The sequence below is a fragment of the Acinonyx jubatus genome, chromosome E4 (assembly GCF_027475565.1).
Source record: "Acinonyx jubatus isolate Ajub_Pintada_27869175 chromosome E4, VMU_Ajub_asm_v1.0, whole genome shotgun sequence".
NCBI classification, from domain to species: domain Eukaryota; kingdom Metazoa; phylum Chordata; class Mammalia; order Carnivora; family Felidae; genus Acinonyx; species Acinonyx jubatus.
Window position 1 is genome coordinate 29820153 of NC_069395.1, and position 21922 is coordinate 29842074.

The 21922-nt window shown below is 39.8% G+C and overlaps 1 protein-coding gene across 6 annotated transcripts in view; it reads right to left on the reverse strand.

Annotated features, from left to right (window-relative positions):
- Positions 1 to 9027: 9027 nt before the first annotated feature.
- NR5A2 (nuclear receptor subfamily 5 group A member 2) overlaps positions 9028 to 21922 on the reverse strand; it is a 134965-nt gene continuing 122070 nt past the window's right edge. For all 6 annotated transcript variants that reach the window (XM_027074632.2, XM_015071506.3, XM_053209821.1 and 3 more), the window contains one exon: positions 9028 to 11207. In XM_027074632.2, coding sequence (XP_026930433.1) covers positions 10960 to 11207 — 248 coding nt within the window. In that variant the 3' untranslated portion in view covers positions 9028 to 10959. The remainder of the gene's footprint in view (positions 11208 to 21922) is intronic.

Sequence of the window (21922 nt, forward strand, 5' to 3'; positions counted from 1 at the left end):
TCTAGGCCCTTGTCTTCTCGCTGATCAGCCCTGGGAATCTCCCTTGGCTGACTAGTTCCCAGTTCTCATCTGTCAGTAGTCTCCTATTGCTCAGCCTTTTACACCTTTGTAAGCGGTATCCGCATTTAAATATTGCACCTTCCATAAAATTCTCTTCGACTAGTAACGTTTCAGGCACCAATATGGCTGGGTAAGGTGCCTGCATTTCAGGGTGGAAAATAAATCAGGTCCTCCTTTGACTTCTTTTTACATGAAAATGGAATGAAGCGAGAGTAAATGAAGAGAAAACAAGGATAAGAAGCAGAAATCACTGAGCCACTTTTATTTTGTGCTTAGTTATGCCAAAGTGATTATTTAAAAACATTTTTTAAAGTTTATTTATTTATTTATTTATTTATTTTCTGGTTTCACTATTTTCTTTATTTATTCAAGGACTTAGAGCATTTTTTTTTTCTTTTTTACAAATACAATAAATATTCATTACAGGAGTTATAGAAAATAAAAAGCTACCAAGAAAAAAAATTATGTAAATCTCACTATCTAAAGATAACTACTATTAATATTTTGGCATCTCTTTCTTTTTAATCTTTCCAGTCTTTCTTCTAAATATATCTCCCTACAAAATGTTACCTGGGGTCATGCTACACCCATTATTTCACAATCTGCGTTTTGCACTTAATAACATTTAGGAATCAACTTATAAATAGATGTCATATTTCATCTTCAAATTTTAAATATTGAAAAAAAGGTAAGGTGGGGCTTAGAGTAGTAGTTTTTCTTAACAATGCTGGTAGGAGTATAGATCCAAACATTTTGGAGAGCAAGATGACAATTTGTACCCTAAGTCTTAAAGAGGGAAGTACTTTTGAACCAGCAATTTAACTTCTAAGGAAATAATTAGGACATGCACAAAGACTAAGCAATAAAGATTGTTGTCATATGTTATTTATATAACAGACAAAAATTAATATTCATAAATAGCAAATTATTTAAATGAATCCATAGGATGTACTACTATGCAACAGTTTACAGCTAGTGTTAGAGTGAATAATGATATGTTTATTTATTTTTGAGAGAGACAGCATGAGCAGGGGAGGGGCAGAGAGAGAAGGAGATACAGAATCCAAAGCAGTCTCCAGGCTCTCAGCTGTCAGCACACAGCCCCATATGGGGCTCAAACCCACAAACTCCGAGATCATGACCTGAGCCGAAGTTGGATGCTCAACCAACTGAGCCACCCAGGCGCCCCAATAAAGGGATTATTTTTAAAGATGTGAAATAATCATGTGGCAATGGTGTGTTTCCTGCCTTTTCTGTATATATGTACTTCAACTGCAGTTGAGAAAAGGGAGATTTGTCTCAAGGGGTCAGGCAGCGTGGTGATGGAATGAAGATACAGATGTGGAGATTGACATCCTTCTCTTCCACGTGTTTTTCATAGATTCTGTAGGAATCCAAAATGAAATTCGTGGCTCCACGGTGAAAGGCCGGGGCTTTGTGTTCAGCTGGAGCTGGGTTTGAGTCACGGCCTCACCACTTACCAGCTGTGTGACCTCAGGAGATGCGCAGTATTTAACCCACAACACAACTACAATAACATCCGTGTTGTAGAGTTGTTGTGTGACTAAAAGGAGATGATTTAACTAAATAGGGGCTTGGCACTTTTAAGGATGAGATCTTTGTTCGTCCTCCTTGTCCCTGTTTTCGTGAACAACACTGGGTGCCGGGTGGGTGGAATAGTCTGGCATGTGTGTCTGGCAGCCCATGTCAAGAGACGTGAGGACTCCTCTTTCTCCCCCAGGCGGTCACCCCACTTTCAGGCTCCTTTAAGGGAGGTGGGAGGATGAGCGAGCACTGGCCGGGCATTGCCCAGGGAGCTTGGCTGCAATCCAGGCCGCACAATGGTCATAGGAACGTTTGACACTCAAATAACACAAGGCCACAAGGCAGGGGCAGAGGGGAAATAAAACCTGTTACGGCAACACTCAGGGGCAATGTAACACGTGTTTCCACACTTATTTATAGAAGCTCATTCCACCTCTATAGCAGGGAGCTTTGGCCAGTCCTAATTTGTTTCTGGGGGAAAATCCTTGGGACAAGATTTTTTTTTTTTAAATGGTGAATACTTTCATAACTGGGCCCATGGCAGTGGAGTATGAGTGGAAATGACAAGCACAAAATGTTTTCTCTTCGTAAACACAATTGCTTTGGATTCACACAGTCCTCCACAATTAATGCATATAGGATGTTTTTCAAATACTTTTGTGATAAAATAAATAGGGAAACTACTAGTCAAACCGGGGTGTAAGAGAATTAGGGTAGCTCTTAAAGTTACAACATGGTCAGCACGAATATTTGGGTGAAGGGTAGTGGTTAGGATGCTGCTTTCTGTTAAGACGGGGCAGAAATAAATGTTCACCCCAAATTCTCATTTATGCGAGACTCAAAGAATTTTTGCATTGAGGATGTTCCCATGGCATTGAGCAATTGACAACTATTTTTTTTTTTAATGTTTAGTTTTGAGAGAGAAGGAGGGAGAGACAGAGTGTGAGTGGGGGAGGGCAGAGAGAGAGGGAGACACAGAATCTGAAGCAAGCTCCAAGCTCTGAACTGTCAGCACAGAGCCCAAAGTGGGGCTTGAACCCATGAACCATGAGATCATGACCTGCACTGAAGTCGGATGCTTAACCAACCAGCCACCCAGGGTAAGTCAGACGCTTACCCAACTGATACCTATTATAGATGTCAGCGGTTATAAGTGAGCTCATTCAGGCTCTTGTTGAGGCAAAGAAAAAAATTGTGTTTTGGTGCCATAACTTTAAAAAATGTGTTGTCACCATTATGCGTTTTGAATTCTAGAGAAAATGTTCATTTAATGAAATAAATGTTGGTCTTGCAGGGTGCCTTGGTTTGTGCTTTCAGGAAGGTGCTATAGCCAAGTGGTTAAAAGTATGGGGTTTGGAATCAAACAGAAGTGTTTGAACCCTTGCTCTAACACTTACTAGCTTTAGGACTTTGGGCAAGTCATTTAACTTCTATAAGCTTCAGTTTCTTTAGTCATAAATAGGGTTTTCTTGAGGATTGAATGAAATCATTTTTGTATATTAGGGTAAATGACAAGCTTTTGAAACAAAGAGAGCCTTAAATACAGTGGCTTAAATAAGAACAGTTTGCTTCTCTCTTACCTAAGTCTGGCCAGTGGACACTATTCACCAGGTCACTGAGGGACCCAGGTACCTCCATCTTTTTGCTCCTCAGTCCCCCAGTCATCTGGATTGCTGCCACACCTGGGGTTCAACCAGGGAAGGGGATAGGAGCCAAAGCCCAGGTAAGGTGGACTGTCTCTAAAGTTGGAGAAAACTGAGAAGTTGTTCTTATCATTTCTGTTCACATTCCATTGTCATGGACCCATCTTGCTCACATGGTCACACCTACCTGTAAAAAAGGGTGGAAAATGTAGTCTTTAACTGGTAGCCCTGTGTCCAGGGAAAAAGGGGAGGGTGGATTTGGGGGAGACAATGGTCAAGTCTGTCATACTGTATAGCACATAAATAGATGCTGCTGTTTTCATGAATTATTTCCAGTATGCCTTCTACATATGCATTTCCTTAACTAGATCATTACCTAGAACACAGTAGAGGCTCAATTAATATTTTCCAGGTGAGAAAGACTGGATTAATAAACACATTGTTTTTCTTTCAGTTAAGACATTTTTTAGGGATATCCTGGGTTTCTCTAGTGAAACCTCTTTAATTTGCTCTCTTTTGTCAGATGGTAGGGAAGGCTGTAAGTACAAGATGGGACAAGGACCAGCAACCAGATGAGGATAACTCCTCTAGCCCCAGAGCATCTTGCCCCTCACAGAGGAGGTATATGTAGGGCAACCAGCTTCTCCACCACCATGAGCCACCTCCCAACACAGGCCAGATGTTGGAGAAGCAGTTGTGGATGTGTGGATAGAATTTTTCAAAAAGTAGACCCTTTCTTTCTCAGAACATTAACTACTGCCTGATGTAAGGATGCGCTGGTCTAACATGTTTGGCAGAATGTGATTTCTCTCTTGCGTCCTACATAAACACTGAAATGAGCTTTGTAAATTCATCTCTTATACATTTAAGTCTCTGGAGTTGGCTGGATCTTGCCTGTCAGTGTCTCATCATGCTAGTAGACTTCAAAGACACAAGCAAATTTTTCCTGGAGGGAAAAGATCCTTCCTGAAGTTTTGGACCAGTCTGTTTGGATGGCCATGCTGGGATCTTGGACTGTCACTCCTGGAAGGTCATTAAAGGTGACCCAGCCCTCTGCGGGGGGAATCACATGCCCAACCTTCAGCTTTAGGTGGAATAGTTTTTGGAAAATCACTAGCCTCTAATAGCATTGGTTTCATTTTTGGAAAGCTTTGATTCTATTTTTTTTTTTTTTCATATTATGCCAAACTCTCCCTGTCCATGATATCTACCTATTTTACTACCATTTTTTTACCCCCTGATGCTGCAAAGCACATTTCCTCTCCCTTTTGCAGTTCTTTCTTCAGATGGTGCACGGAGATGCTGAGAGCCTCGTATCCGTGAAATACAATGCCATTCTCACAGCCTCGGTCTTTGGATTAACAAAAGATGGGAGCTCAAATCTCAAGATGGGAGCTGAGATGCAGTCACACGTATGCACCATCCCTGAAGGAAACATGAAATTCATTTGTGGTACTACGTTTGGAGTTGGATGAGCTTGTTGGATGAGCACTAGATTATCTTGGTTTTGGCCCCCCTAAAATGTCCCACTTCAAGGAGACAAATGGGGAGCAACGTCCTTAATTATTCTGTGAAGATCACGTGTGGTGCTTGCTCTATGCCCAGCACTGGGCCAGTGGCTTAGAGCTGTTCCAAGCACTGCCCTTGCCCCATGCTTACAGTTTAGAAGGGCAGCCTTAGGAGAGAAACACAATGAGACTAGACTATGATTCACATCAGAGGTCTAGGGCCTAGAAATGGGATCTTTTGACTTTGATGGGGAGGCTTGTATGGGATGCGGCAGCTAGGAAGATTTGTCCAAGTCTTGTCTGAGTTTGCTAGGCCATTGGGGAACATGCCTGGAAGTGCAGAGGCAGGAAAGAGCAGGTGATGCTCAGGGTGGTGAGTAGCTCAGTGTGTTGGTATGTGTCGGGAGTGGACTCTGGGAAGGCCCGCAGATACTGTGCGCTAACAGGTCTGAGGTGCCATCCTAGGGGAAGGTGTGGGCTGAAACTTTTTCTTGCAGATATTAGGTACCAGAGGGCTGGAAGTGAAGGAGTGACATGGTTAGCTCTGGGGTAGGAAGTGGCACTGGCACCTGTAGGAAGGGAGGTTTGGAGCGGGTTGAGATTGATGGCAAGAGACCAGCCCAGAGGCTATTGTGTAATTTTAGTCAAGAAACGCCAAGGGCCATATCTACAGCCGCAGGGAAGAGGAAAGGGTTGATTTGAGACAGTTACGGAAAGTAACTGGTAGGACCTGGATACAGGGGCAATGTAGAAGGCAGGAGAGGTGCATGAAGAAAAGCTGGCAAGGAGCCTGAAGCAGGCGTGGCCCCAGGTCAAGGGGAATCTGGAAGGGCTTCAATTCTTGTCACTAAAAGTGCTGGAGGCCAGGGCCCTGTCAGAGGTCACTGGGCTGGGCTTCCTCCTTAGAGGTGGGGTTGACAGAGCCAGCCAAGGACAGGGGGCTGCTGTTGGATCAAGTGAAACAAGAGGGCTGTGGTCTGTGGTTCACAAAGTTCAAGAGTTAGATGCAAATCAGGTATCAACATATTGTCTCCATGGGAGGGCAACTCCAGTCTCATCTGTTGATGAGATGGTCCTGATATTGACATGGTCCTGAGAACAGTTTCAGATCTAGTGGCCCAGGGAATCTGGTCTGGGATCCATAATGCCTCCTGGGGCAACCTGGGGTGTGGAAGACACTGGCCAGAGCTCAGGTGTGGTGTGGAGGGTCCAACATGCTCAAGTCTACTGGTTTCTTGGTTTCTTAGGTGTTTAGTGTCAAATTCATATTGGGGACACTCGGTGATCAGTCTAATTACACCTCCTTTTGCCCCTTTCCCAACAATCAAATATGCAACGCTTCATAGATTGGTTCTTAAGTTTTTCTGCAAACAAGTCACAATTACTGCCTGATATCAGTCACTGAATTATTAATTCCCAACTTAAAATAAAACAAATGCTTATGTGAAACAGTTAAAGTATTTCAAGAATATATATTTTGAGTGACTAAACTATACATTTCCTGTTCAGTGTTAAGGAAAATTGGTCTTCATTATTCCAGGGAAATGTCAAGATCACTAAGTATTGTAGCATTTTGACCTGTGTTATGTTGAGCAAACTCTCCACATGTTTCTCATAAAAAATATACATCAGAGATGGTTTCAAACTGAACGTCAAACTTAGTTAAAGGTACAAACCTCTTCAAAGTTATCGTGAATATCAAATATAACAATCACATGCACGTCAACGTGAGCCACTTTTTTCTTGGGGCTCCCTCATGCTGATGGACTTAGCAACTTCGTGAGTGTTATTCTGCGGGGAGTGAGGCCTCTGCTCTCATCAGAATGACCTCTGCCGGCTGCCGGGTTGGGCTTTGTAGAAACTCCCTCTCTGCCAAATTAAAAAACAAATGTGCATAACCACTTATAAACACATTGTTTTAAAAGTTTATGTTCTATACTTTGCTGTACCTATGTGATGATTACCTGGGTGTATACATATGTAAGAATGTATCAAGCTGTACACTCTTCGGTATGCAAATTATAATTCAGTTAAATATGAATATACATTTTCAAATTCCATGGGATGTCAGCAAGGATAATTTTTTTTTATTAAGTTCTTCCTGGTAAGAGGTTGACCAGGGAGGTGTTTTATAGGCCACTATCTAGGTGCTTAAAAATCTTAGTTCTGTAATCTACCTGGCCCTACATATGGTGTAGAATCTGAGTCCTTGGTAGCTTTTAGCAGGAACCTAAGAAAAATCAGTGTCTGCTTGGCGAAGGGATGGTGACTTGTGCCAATCTCGACAGGGGTAGGGAAGGCAAAGGCAGGGCAAAAGGAGGTGGCTTTCCCTGGGTCACAATGTTTCATAAGCGTATGGCTTTGTGGCCCTTGCATTACTTTGTAGCAGGGGTAATTATTAATTACCAAAATGGATTTTGTAAACATCTCCAAAGGCTCCATGGTCCTGAAGGGGGCTACTTTCTAGGAGATAGACATGTTACTTTTCAGGGTTAAACTCCAGAAAGTGTTAAAGGCTTTTAGATTTCCAAGTTATTGATATTTGTATTCTCGGCAGTGATTTGATTTTATTTCATATCTTTTCCTTTTGAGACAAATCCTAAGTGTCACCCTGGTTTAGAGACAGTGTGGTGTAGCATTTAAGAACATGAATCCTGGAGCCAAACTGCTTGGGTTCAAATCTCTGCTCCTTCACTGGCTAGTTTCTCAGTCTGTGCAAGAAGCTTTAAGAGGTACATAATAATACCAAATGGAGCTGTTCTGAAGATCACTTGAATTAACAAGGCACTTGGTAAAGTTCTTACAGCACAGGGTAGACAAAAAATATAGACACTATGAGATTTTTCTGCCCATCAGTTATGACAGTGAATAATATGAAATGCTTTATTTCATGTGTAGAGATGTGATGAACAGATTGACTTTAATGCTTCAAGTATCCAACCAAGGACAAGACTTCTCCAGATAACATCTACAGAGGGAAAAGGATCTATTCATGTGGAATTCTTTTGACTCCATTCCTACTCAAGTATCTAAATTACTGGACGCTTTAGTATGTAATAGAAAGAGGACAGCATAAAAACTTTTAAAAATTATCAGGCTGGGCATATCAATATTTATTGAAATACTGAAAAAAAATTCCATTTTGTTGAGAAATTCCTGGCAAGAACTGACATGACAATATGTATTTCACTGATACAGTAAGAAAACGTCAACAAGTAACTGACTTCACACTCTAAACATTGCATGGATTCAGGTCCAAGGTAGCTGCAGAAGATCTGTAATACAAATATTCAGACATTACAGATTGTCTGTTTACACACATAGACCAACTATAATAAACCAGGCTAAGCCAAAAACATTTATATTTGAGTCTGCTTTTACTGATAAATCTTGTAATTGATAAGGCAGTTGCTAAGGAAATGTCTGGTTACAAAGTGGTCACTAATGAACACTAGAGAAATTTCATTTGCCAACTTTGGATGGGCCACAGACGTTGACTGGGGCGCATTCTTATTTATCAACTTCTGTTCTTCATGATATCAGAAGTGTGGATGTAACTGTCCGTGTTGCCCGTCTTTCTAAGTGTACTTAGGATGTAATTTACTAGGTTAACAACATACCAATATTTGACATTTTTTTAGGTTTAATATTCAGTGGGGAGTACTCCATTATTTAAAATAAGAAAACATGGACTTTCAGAATTAATATATTTGGGTGGGTTTTTGTTTTGTTTTGTTTTGTTTTTTGCAATGTTAAAGACCCTCCAAATAACTATCCCACAAATCTCCTAACTGCCACCACCCAAGATGCACATACATGATGGAACCATTTCAGTAACGGTTAACAGCACCCATTCCTCTCCGCATGTCTTCTAAACAACCCGGTTTTTAACTGGAGAGAATAATGATGCTGTTAATCCATTTCATGCTTTGCATATTGACTCTGGTCGGCTATTTTTCATTGCCCTTTGAGCCATGATTACAGGTGACTGAGATTTTGCATGAGGAGCTGTGGACACTCTGCTTAGTGAATGTGTACCCTTCATGTGGACGAATATTAGAGGAGATTAAGAAAAATAATAAAATAACCCTTTTTGTACACACAGAAGTAGTAACTAATATCTTTGGTATACAACTTACAATGCTTGTAAAGGAAACCAGGTAAGACTCCACCCCTGTTAAATTTACTTGAAATCAGAGGAAACTACAAGTCACATAATTTACAATAGATATTAAATAAACTACAGGAAGAATTATGAAGATTTACAGACATTTAATCAAGTGAATGATTTTAATTCATTAAGACCCTTTTCTGTCCCTGAACTATGTTCCACTAACTTGAAGACATGCTACAGTAAACACATATATTTGGTTTCTTCAGTCTTGGCTATATCTTATACAAAGGTGAAACCAAGGAACAATAAATTAGCATCATAATTGTCTACAGTTGAAACTATGATATACAATATAAATAAACTATTCAAAAGCCTGAAACATTTATGAAAAAATTAAGGGACTAGGAGATATTTATTTTTTACAGTTTCTACAAGTGATTGTGCCGCTGATAATCTCAAAAAAATTAAAGTCTAAATGAGATTCCCGTTTTTGATTTTAGTGTCTCACGACATACAATAATTAGGTACTGTGAAAAGTAATTACCAATCAGAAAAATAACATTAAGGAAATTACTGCTTTAGCTAGTTTGTGATATCATAGTTCCCTCCCCTCCCCCCACAGGACCTAAAGAATGTAAACACTATCTTTTATTTGACTTTAAAGTATTAATACTTTATTTTAAACAAATGTTGATCCACGTCTGCACAGCTACCTCTCGGAATTGTGAAATAAGGCAAGACTTCCATACCTGTGGCATCAGACGTTAATAATACTGCTATTGTCGTTGGGAGATATTGTTTTGCAATTCTTTGTACTTCAATATTTGTTCTAGAGCAGACTTTGGTCTATGACTTTGAAAGGTCAGCATCACCCTCTTCCTTTCCCTTTCGGGGAAGATTTTGAATTACTTTATCATCTTTTCCATCCACATGTAAAAATCACTGTTTCCATTCTATGTTTAGGGGATGTTCAATTGCAACAAGCATGAGACTTGAGGCCATTTATTAGCCAACCCTTTTCTTTCTTTTTGCATAGCTTAACATGCTTCGGTTTTATTTTAAACTACTTAGCACTGTGACTATTTGACATCCCAGCAAAATACGCTTCAGGTTTTATTTTTAAATGAACTACAAACTTTGATGGTTAAAAAGACGGATGTACCCTAAGAAGCCTTTTGGTGAGAAATCGTTACGAAATCCAACAACGCCAAAGCCACGGTTCAGTAACAGTAGCAGAAATAAGGGCTAGCTTGCTTTAGCTATGGAGCATTTGCTTTAAAAGTTTGTAGTCCTTTCCCTTAATATTAATGCTTATATAAGATCAGAAGAGGGATACTGCCTGCTTCTTCTTTTTTTTTTTTTTTAACATTATGAACACATGACAAAACAAACCCGAACATATTTAAAATGGCAAGCTAACATATTAATAGACTGTTCTTATTAGCTGTTTGCAGGTCTATGACACAGACATTCAAAATTATGCTTTTCATGATTTGGTGGAGCTATGAGTGGGTGTGGCTGAGCACAAGTCCGTAAGGACAGATTCCGTGATCACAGGATAGAAGGTGCTGGGTCCTTGAAGGAAGAGGGAAGGGCTATTACAGGTGTAGCTGATGGGTTTTTGAGTTGTTTTAGTTCAGCTTTAGCATGAAGGAATTCTGTAAGCTCAAATCCCCTGCTGTATAAGCCTAATTAACAACACAGATCAGTTCCTCAATTTCTTCACAGCGGAGATCAGTTTAAATATACAAGAATTGTTCTGTCCGTTTTTATTCTGATATGGTGTTGGTATCCATCCGTGAGTTCAATTCACTCCATTATAATGTCTTTTACATGGAATCCTTTGGGGATGTGAAGCCTTTGATTCACAGTTTGCAATACAAATACCCTGATACATCATTTATTTGCTATTAAGTATTTGATTATTATGCCTTTTTAAATTCAATATCTTTAAACCAAGTTTTTAATTAGTGTTGCTTGGAGCAGTTCAGAGTATTTTTTTTTTTTTTTTTTTTTTTTTACTTCTGTTCTTCTTTTCCCCCCACCAATCTCTTTTTGTTTTGAAAGCAGAGCTTCTCAGGGTTGTAACCTAAGCTCTTTTTGCATGCAACATTTCAATGAGGAGGTTATTATAGGGGACATCCCCATTCAGGTGCTTATAGTAGAGGTATTCTTCAGCCTGCATACTGATGGCCCGGATTTCGGGTAGTCGAAGAAGTAGCTGCCCAAATTTCTCTGTTTGCTGCGGGTAGTTGCACATTGTATAGTCCAGCAGGGCGGCATTGACTTGTTCCTGGACACCTTCTACCAGCTGGAAGTTCTCAAGGTTTTTGACGTCTGGATTTAAAAAAAAAAAAAAAAAAAAACCACAATATTTTAATGGCTTTTTAATTCCTATTTACTACAGCGGTGTGTTCAATTAATGGATGTATTTTCCTCCTGACATAAAGCATACTTTATATGCTGCTGAATATTCAGTAAGCCCCACTCACCAAGCTTCCTGGGAAAATGATCACAAAAGAGCTTTAGAAGAATGTCTTGTTGAAATTCTGCATATACCTCAAATCAATTAGACACCAATGGATTTTGAGCAAGGTCAACTCTTTTCATATCTTACAAAAGGAAAGGTTTGAGGATTCCTAAAGTAGAGGGATCATAATATATTGCCAGCAAATGAGTCCCTGGAGAAAGACCTATCTTAACCCAGTATATTACACAATTCATATAATTCTGTATTAATTTTTCTGACCCAAGGTGAAATCTGTGTCCAGGGTATGATGTAGTTAATTCTAATAAAAAGTGACAGGGTTCTTGTTTCTGTTTGACATTTTCTAAATGATTCTGAAAGCCTTTGACTTGTCTAGCCTATGCTAATGAACCATCTGGTACACCCCAGTGACTGCCAACAGAATATTCGCTACTGGGAACTCTCTAAAATATATATCTCAGTGACTAATGATCTTTATCAAATGAAAGCCTTGTCCTTTAGGCAGAATATGTGCCAGGATGGCCGGTGCCCTTTAACCTGAATGTGGCTTCAAAGTCTGATAAGTCTGATAACTTTTCTTTTCTTTTTTTTTTTCTTCTGGTCCTGGGTCACTCAGACACAGAACATGGACACAGGCAATTCATTCAACCTAACTCCTGGTGATGATCCAGTTGTTTTAAGGCATCTGCCCTAGAGGTCCTTATAAATATTGAATAAGGGAGAAACACAGAGTCCAAAAAAGACAGACCAACATACAAATGCATACACAGACAATGAGCACGGGAAAAATGGTTATGTTGGAATTTCTCTTCTGGAGTTTATTTACGTTAACTGCAACTTTTATACAATGTGTATATAGAAGCCTCTGGAAAAAAAATATAGATACGTGTGTTTACATACATCCATGCTAAGAAAGTAAACAGATGCGGACCCCTCCAGCCCTGTTTTATGTTCTAATTGGACAAAAATAAATAAGGATGGTTCTGAAGAAAACCACATAACACTATGATTAAAAGGTTAAATGTACTAAACTCAGTTAATAGTTACCATAGTAACTCATACCCAATATTTTTGCCACTAAACTTGGCTGTTAAACTTAGCCTGTACACGTGTGCATGTCCACTTTGGTATCTCCAAATGCTTTTTTTTTTTTAATTTTTCTAATTTTTTTAATGTTTATTCTTGAGAGAGAGAGAGACAGAGACAAAGACAGACAGAGTGTGAATGGGGGAGAGGTAGAGGGAGTGGGAGACACAAAATCTGAAACAGGCTCCAGGCTCTGAGCTGTCAGCAGAGTCCGACATGGGGCTCAAACTCACGGACCATGAGATCATGACCTGAGCTGAAGTCGAACGCTTAACCGACTGAGCCACTCGGGTGCCCCGGTATCTCTAAATGCTTTTAGAAGAAGGTTACTTACTTGCCAGAAGGAAGGGAGTGGGAGATGGGCAAAATGGGTGAAGGGGTGTGGGAGATATAGGCTGCCAGTTATGGAATGACTAAGTCATGGGAATAAAGAGCACAGGATAGGAAATATAGTCAGTGATACTGTGCTAGCACTCTATGATGACAGAGGGTAGCTACCCTTACGCAGGGCATGGCGTAATGTATAGAGAAGTTGAATCACTATGTTGTCTACCTGAATCTAATGAAACATGGTGTGTCAACTATACTCAAATAAAAAAGTTAAACAAAATCAAAAATAAACAAAAAACATTGCCTTACATTTGCTGTTTAAATAGGTCTGGGATGATTTTAGTGTTTATATTTTGAGCCATAACTTTGCATTAAACATGCTTTCCCCCTCCCTATCCCCCAAGTCTCTGTCCCAAATTAAAAATAGCGAGGAATTAGTAGCGAAACAGATACACAGTGGGAGCATTGGATACCACATCTATTTCAAAGTGAGATGGGAGAATAAAAAATATTTGCTTATTTATTAATGAGATGTACAAACAGACAAATGTTACACTTTTAGGAGCTCTGCCTCCTCTGTGGCATTTAAACTGGCAGGCAAGTTGTTGTCCACTTGACATTTAAAAAAATTTGTCTTTTAATGTTTGTTTATTTTTGCGAGAGAGACACAGAGTGTGAGTGGAGGAGGGGCAGAGAGAGAGCAAGACACAGAATCCAAAGCAGGCTCCAGGCTCCGAGCTGTCAGCACAGAGTCCGACTCGGGGCTCGAACCCACACTCCCACTGGGAGATCACGACTTGAGCAGAAGTCAGACACTTAACCAACTGCACCACCCAGGCACCCTTTTTTTTTTTTTAATGTTTATTTTTGAGAGAGAGAGAGAGAGAGGGAGAGAGAGTCAGTGGGGGAGGGGCAGAGAGACAGAGAGAGGGGGAGACACAGAATCTGAAACAGGGTCTAGGCTCTGAGCTGTCAGCACAGAGCCCGATGCGGGGCTGGAACACAGGAACAGTGAGATCATGACCTAGGCTGAAGTCGGACGTTTAACCGACTGAACCACCCAGGCAACCCCCCGACTTGACGTTTTATATCTGTAGCGCTTTACAGTTAATAAAGTATTTTCCATCTATTTTATTTAAAGTATTTTAAACATTATTTTTAAATTATTTAAAATATTTATAAATTTTCTAAATTATTTGAAAATATTTATAAATTTAGTTACATTTGGTTCAAAATTACAAAATGTCAATAATTGGAAATACCGTTGGTATGCTATAGCTGGGTCTGCCACAGAAGAATTTACATTCGTGTTAGCTTTTCCCCTGCTGCGAACCTTATGCTTTCACAGGCTCACATTCTGGTTACGGGTATAGGTCCTTCGATAAAGGATCGTGGCAGAAAGAGAACATAATTTCAAAATAGCTCATTTGAATTTTGACAAATTTCTCAGCATTTTTTTCTTTTTGCCCTTCATCCAACTTCGAAGAGACAGAATTTAGCATCCTCCTTTACATCCGACCAGAAAGTTGAAAAAGAAAACAAGCAACGTTCAGGGTTATGGTGATCTAAACACAATGATAGAAAAACAACTGAAATGGAGTATTATTTTATACTATAATGAAAGATGTTCTCACAAGCAAGGAAAACTAACAATAGTCCTAGAGATTAATAGGGAGGATGTAGGAATTTGCACAGTATAAAAATGTAAGATAAATGAATAATAGTCTTTTAAGAAAGTTGTTTTGAAACTTTCTTTTTTTGATAAATGTATTTTTTGAGAGCTAGGTTCTACCTTCTGTGATAAATAATGCCAGTCTGTTAATAATAATAATAAAAAAAAACTATTAAAAAACATAAAACAAAGGATAGATCCTAAGTCCTGGTTTATTTGTGTACTATTATCACCGAATGATCATGTAAAGTCTTCAAATCAGCATGTGCTGGATAATTTCTAGAAATACTGGTCCAAACTGGTACCTTTCTCTCAAGTCTAAAAATATGTCCAATTTTCCTTCTGAAGGAAAATATACACGTTTCCCATACTTTGGCCATATATATAATTTTTTTCTAAAAGACATTAGAGTTGAATTGGCACGACTGAGGGGCCCCTGGGTGGCTCGATCCGTTAAGCGTCCGACTTCGGCTCAGGTCATGATCTCACAGTCCGTGAGTTCGAGCCCCGCGTCGGGCTCTGCGCTGACAGCTCGGAGCCTGGAGCCTGTTTCAGATTCTGTGTCTCCCTCTCTCTCTCTGCCCCTCCCCTGTTCATGCTCTGCCTCTCTCTGTCTCAAAAATAAATAAACCTTAAAAAAAAAAAAAATTAAAAAAAAAAAGAATTGGCACGACTGAATTCATTATCTCATTAAGCTATTTCTAAGAATGTCTCATTAAATCTCACAAAAGTTCTGCTGCTAACTGTCCCAAAGGTACTTACTTATTTTGTTTCTAGGTCTATGGAGGCAATTTGCAATTTGGTATCAACGATCCTGATATTTAAACTACATAAGGTTAAAAAAAAGAAGGAAAAATATTTTTATTGAATGATTCTCATTTACTGACCCAGTAGTTCCGGGATCATTGCTCTGCTAGTGGACTCTACTTTTAGCTCTATATGCCTCTCACTTCATTTTGCACTGCTTTGTTAACTGTCCATTTCCCTAGCAGACTGACTGTAAGCATCTTGGCATGAGGACTGTATTAGTCAAAGCATCCCCAGAGAATTCTCCATTAATGTTTGCTTTATATCATTGGTGCATGTGTCCAAGGCTGATATCATTGTGACATTACCTACTACGTTAAACTGTTATCTTATAATAAGCCAATTTCCTTTCTTTTTCTAATTCGAAACTGGCTTTCAAAACTTAATTTATATGATAGATTTCTCCCTGAAATAAAATATTTGCAATGTGGTCTTGTTTTCTATCCAAAGAATCCTGGGTGAATCCTTTCGTGGTCTGAATAATCAAGTCTTAATGCTGAATAATCAGGTCTTAATTTACATGTTTTGCCAAAGAGGATTTTCACTGGTCAGTTCTGCTTTAAGGGAAACGTGCCCATATCCTCATTTGGACTTGGAATAGGGTCCCTGCGCTCCCACATTTCTTGCATCTCTGGCTTGAGGCAGACCTTGGTTTCTCTACCGTGGTTGAGATGCTTCACAAGGACCTAAAAGCAAGGGAGGACATGAATGACAGAATACAGATGACATCACCTCTCGGAAGACTTGGAATTTTCTCTTTTCTGTATTTACTTTTTAAGAGGAGTCCAGAAATTTAAGTGTGCTCCCACAACACGCATGGAATTAGTTTTTATGCTAATTCATGTCCTTTTGTGAAAATTCACACATGAAATACATTTAAAACCTGAAGCATTTTCTCTGACATATTTCTCCTACAAATCAAGCCCTATTCCACATTAAGTAATGAATGGGAGCTGGCATACTAGGGAGTCTAAATTCATCTATAGCAGGGGTCTGTAACACCAAACTTCATGAATGGATATTAAATTACATGAGAAAACAAAATCTGGAAAAATTATTACATGTTCTGGAGTCCTCAGAAATAATATGTTTCTGTGATTTGTTTATTTCCCCTATTAAATACCACTGTAGCATATTTGGGATTTTAGAAAGAGACTCAGCTGGAAGAAGAGAGATTGATAGGAGACCAGAATTCCCACCAGTTCTTCTGTGAGATCTTATGCTAGATCTCACAAGTCTCCTGCATTTGGCCCTCCATGTTCTCCTTTGAAAGTGATATAGGCTTCATTGTAATACAATTTAAAAATACAAGTTAATGAACTCTATCATTGCAAATTCGGAGTTGGAAATTGTATGTAAACAGTCAGAGGCATCCCCAACCCTTCCTCTCTAGCCTTTAAATTTTGATAACTGGCAAAAGCATTTTGGCTTCTCCTCTAAGTATCAATCTCTTATCATCTATTCTACTTTATTCACTCAGGGACTAATTACCAACTTTTTATATGAAGCAGCATTACGATAAGCTCACAGTGGCATGCTCAGATTTTTTCCATCCTTATTGGAAAGTAAACCCTTAGGTCTTCTTGAATATATTACAGTACTGGCTTCTCAGTCATACACAGCACTCAGATTCTCTCTGAAGATGAAGATCCTGATTTCTGCCTCCCTGGTTCCTGCCGCGTGGCACAGCCTGTGAATCTTCCTGTTCAGCAGTTTTTTCAGTGATGGGTCCTTTCGCTAAGCAAGGGGGCTGGGGGGCTGGGAGGCTGGAGGCTCAAAAAGAGTCTCCTATCTTTTGCTGAGAAGATAATTACCTTTGCTAATTTCTCACAGGTGGGGAGAAAATTTTATCTGGCCCTTTAAAAAATATGAAAATGGGAAAAAGAGGTAGAACGCTTCTTTTTCCTTGAGGCATCTGGAGAGATGACAATCTATAAATTGGTACACAATTTGTCCTCAGAAGACCCTTTCCTTTACTAAACCAGAAAAGGAGAAAGGAAATGAATTTTCCGTAAGGAATTAATTTTTACAATGATTTTTTAAAGGGCTATATTTAAATAATTTATGTAAATAATTTTAAGAATTTTTGGAGAGATACCTGTTATATTCTTTTCCTACGAACAAAGTTCACTTAATAAAGAGTGAAGGCTATTTAGGGGTTGGAGATGGGAGGGTAAGAGATTTTTAGTGGGGATGTCTAAAGTTAAATCATCATGTCTCCAGCAAAACTTCAAACCCAAGATTTTAAATTCATCACTGTTAAGTCCCCCACAAAAATGTGTTTGTATGCGTATGCTTATTAACCCAAGAGCTATTTTTAGCAACTAGAATATACAAGTGGGTGCCTTCCTATGCAAATTACTACCAAGAAAATGTAACTCTTTGGCAGGAGCTGTGTGTAGAAATGTGGACAAATAGCATATGCATTATTTATGTACATGGAAATAACAAGCCCTTACAAATGATTGACGCTTTGTAGCTTACAAAGCACTCTAACATGCATTATTTATTACTTCACACCTTTATGTATATGCAATATACGAATTCATTCATTCATTCATCCATCCATTCATCTGTTCATTCATTCATCCATCCATTCATTCTGACAGCCCTGTACCAGGTCACGAAGACACGGGAATAAAACAAAAGTCTCTGTGTTAAGTAGTTTATTTGATGTAATAGAGAGAAGCAGTGGGTGCCTGGGGCACACACAGGAAGAGCACCCCTGGGGAAGGTCCCATCTGAAGGGTTTTGAAAAATGGGTCGTAGTGAGTTGTGCTACCCATGGAAGGAAAGGCCGGGGACGCCCCGCAGACAGTATTCGATATACAAAGACTCAGCGACCGGGAGAAAAAAAGAGGTCCTGGGAACACCGTAAAGCAGCTTAACTTTCATGCAGAAGGAGAGCAGAGGGGCAAGATAAGGATGGACCATAAGGTTTAAGACTGAAGGACACTGAGCATCAGAAGGGGTCTGGATTCTGTTCTGAAAGCAATACAGAAGCACCAAAAGATTTTAAGAAGGAAATGGTCAGCTCTCTGACTTAGAAAGAGCACGCTACCAGAAGTATGGAGAAGGGATTGGTCTCATGAAGGGAGGACCACCCAGGAGGCTGTCACAGGAATAAAGGTGAGACGTATGGTGGGCCATGGGCTGGGATGGATTTGAAAGGCATCAAAATGGTTGACTCGACAGGGATTCTCGGCCCTGAACAGAGAGTAGGAGAGAGTGAAGGTCCTGGGTGACTTCTGGGTGTCTGACAAGGGAGGAAGGTGGTGGCTGTCCTACTGGCAAGAGGCAGAAGAGCATATTTGAGGAAGCAATATTTAATGAGTCTAGGTATAGCCACGTTGAACTTAAGGAGCATGTGGAACACTCAGTAGCTATGAAGGAAATGGCTGGAAATAAAGGTCCAGACCTCAGCAAAAAGGCCTAGATGGTGGTATAGACTGGGGACTCATCAATGGGCAGGTGATGGATGAAACCCCAGGGGTCTATGAGGATGTTTAGAGAGAGAAGAGGCCTAGTTGCAGGGTTCTGGAGAAGGCTAACTTTTAAAGGATTCTTTCTTGAGAAGGTATTATAGGTATTTTGAAATTAAGACCGAGAGATTAAATAGCTTTTCTAAGATCTCAAAGGATGCCAGACCCAGCGGGGGAGGAGCTAACATTTCCAAGCACTAGTCAATATGCGAAGGATTTTTTATATGTCCTCATTTAATACTGCTAAGGTATTATTCTCTTCATTCTCTAGATAAAGAAACAGATTTACAGGGGTTGCGTAACTCTACTTCCTCAGCTAGTAAGACACAGACCCTGCTACCTGGGTCTAGAGTTCTTGGATCCTGCCCACAAGATGTTCCACCCGCAGAGCTGGGAAATGGACCTTGCAGGGCTTGTGACTTTCAGGTGCTGGAGCCTGTTTATCCCTACTGTCACAGCCTGCAAGTTTCTGCCACCTGCTGGGGTTGGAGAAAGGGATGTCCTGGCTAATCAAATAGTTCATCTTCTAAAGGGTCTCCTAACACATGGACAGTTTTCCAAGAATTTGAGTGAAATAATATACTTTTGACATTTATACTGATATGTAGCAAACCTTAATTCATCTTTGATGAATTTAACATCTTAAATGCCACAGAGCATTATTATAAAAAGCAGTCACAATTGAGACTGAGTACAATCTAGAGTCATAGAGTGCCTTCTTGGGGACCTTTTCTGGGCAGTCCCCACCCCGGCCCTTTCCACTGCGACTCTAAGGGCTAAAAAATAAGAGTTTCTGTCTGCTTCATATATGGAGTTTAGGCAAAAGGATTCCACTGATTTAAAAAAAAAGTTTGAAGGGCACCTGGGTGGCTCAGTCAGTTGAGCATCTGACTTCAGCTCAGGTCATGATCTCACGGTCCGTGAGTTCGAGCCCCACATCAGGCTCTGTGCTGACAGCTCAGAACCTGGAGCCTGCTTTGGATTCTGTGTCTCCCTCTGTCTCTGTACCTCCCCCACTTGCACTGTCTCTCTCTCTCTCTCTCTCTCACTCTCAACAATAAAATAAACATTAAAAAAATTTTTAAAAAAAAGTTTGAAAAGCACTTGGTTTTGTGGTTACAATAACATCGTGCAAAGGGAATGTGGTCTAATATAATCTCATTGACCAGGCCGATCAAGCAAGTCATTTAATCCTCCCGAGCCTGTTTTTCTATCTGCAAAATATAGGAAATAACTCTCCTAGTCTCTTAGGATCATGGGAAAGTAAAATATATTTGAATTAAATATGAATAAACTTTAAAGATGTACAGGTATTATATACACACAGGGCACTATTTCTTAAAATTTGAATGATAAAATCTGAAAATATTACCAATAAAATATTAAAGTTTGCAGGTTAATTTGTTTGCTTCCAACACACATCCTACACAGCAGTCTGATCGTTTCCCTGCCATGAAGTTTCATGGACAAAATAGGATCTCTCATGTTACAGTTTTCCAAAATTAATGGAAGGCACCGTGAGTGCCTGAAAGTTTATCCCATCCTCAATCACCAAGAATATTCAAGAACATGAGACCAATTCTTAAGGTCGGTTAAAGACTTTTCATTCTATGATACTAATCTTGAAACCCAATTTTCCCAACTATCAATGCAGTCTGCACAAAATGCTTCTACTAAGCCAGTGCCCAGCATAGGTCCAGGAGAAACCCAGGCTCAGGAAATGTCATTGCATAGAGGATGTCACCTGGAGCAGTGTCTGCTCTTTGGTCAATCTTTTTGATCATAATATGTCATCCTCAAGAGGCAGCAGACATTGGGGGCACTTGGGTGGCTCAGTCTGTTAAGCGCCCGATTTCAGCTCAGGTCATGATCTCATGGCTCATGAGTTCGAGCCCCACATCAGGCTCTGTGCTGACAGTTAAGAGCCTGGAGCCTGCTTCAGTTTCTGTGTCTCCTTCTCTCTCTCTCTCTCAAAAATAAACAAACATTAACAACAACAACAACAACAACAACAACAAGGCAGCAGACATTTAATTCCTCACTAATTAAATGTCTTTATTTTTAGTCTTAATTCTGTTTCTAACTGTGAGATCATAAGCACGTTATCATTGTTGTCATTTTGGCCCTCAAGTTTTCCTCATCTGTGAGCTTCAAGGTTGGACTTGGTCTCTACTGTCACCCACAGCCCTAAGAGTCTACGACTATATGATTAGGAATTGAAGTATCAAAGGGAAGATTCTGGATTGTCAACAAACGGGAACAAGCATGACTCTGCAATCACTCCATTAGACTATCACCTGTTTCTCTGCTTAACTGTCTGGAAAGTACTTCAATTCTCCAAGATGGTTTTTGACCTGGATGACAAATTATTTCAAACTTTGTTTAGTATATAGCTATGATAGAACACAATGTGCCAGAGGAAAAATGGCATTAAATTCATTTAAAGTAGCTCCCTTCTTTATAGGGAACAATGTAGCTTTTGCATGCACAGAAACAAAGCTCACAGAAGTTTCAAAGCTAGCTCCTGTGTGCTGACACATATCAGGCATCTTTTCCCGGTGGGCACAGAATACAGAAATGAATACAAATGGCATCACTTAAATACTTTGAGCAAAACAATATTCCATGAGTTTGCATACATTTCTTTCTCAGAAGAAAACTGAAATCCTTTCTCATAGTCTAACCCTGAAACCACATCTGTTTGCCTCACTCCCCTCCAGACACTGGTCTTCCTGCTCTTCTTTAATACACCAAGTTTCCTTTGGCCTCAGGACCTTTGCACTTGCACCTATCCCTCATTCTGGATAGTTCTTCCCCTATTGTGTAGGACTCACTCCCTCACTTTGCTTCAGCCTCTGCTTGAATAACATCTACTCAAAAAAGCCTTTATTGACCACCTCTTCTAAAAGAGCTCTGCTTCACTATCAAATCACTCTCTGGGCCTTTACTCTGCCTTATTTTTCTTTAAAAACGTATGTACTACATTGAAGATATATTTGTACACCCATAGTTGTTCATAGCAGCATTGTTCATAATAGGCAAAAGGTAGAAGCAACCTAAGGGGCCATCGACCAATAAACGGATAAACAAAATGTGGTATCTACATACAACAGAATAGTCAACAGCTTCAAACAGGAGGGAAATTCTGACACCTACAAGGAGGGCATTGTGCTAAGTGAAACAAGCC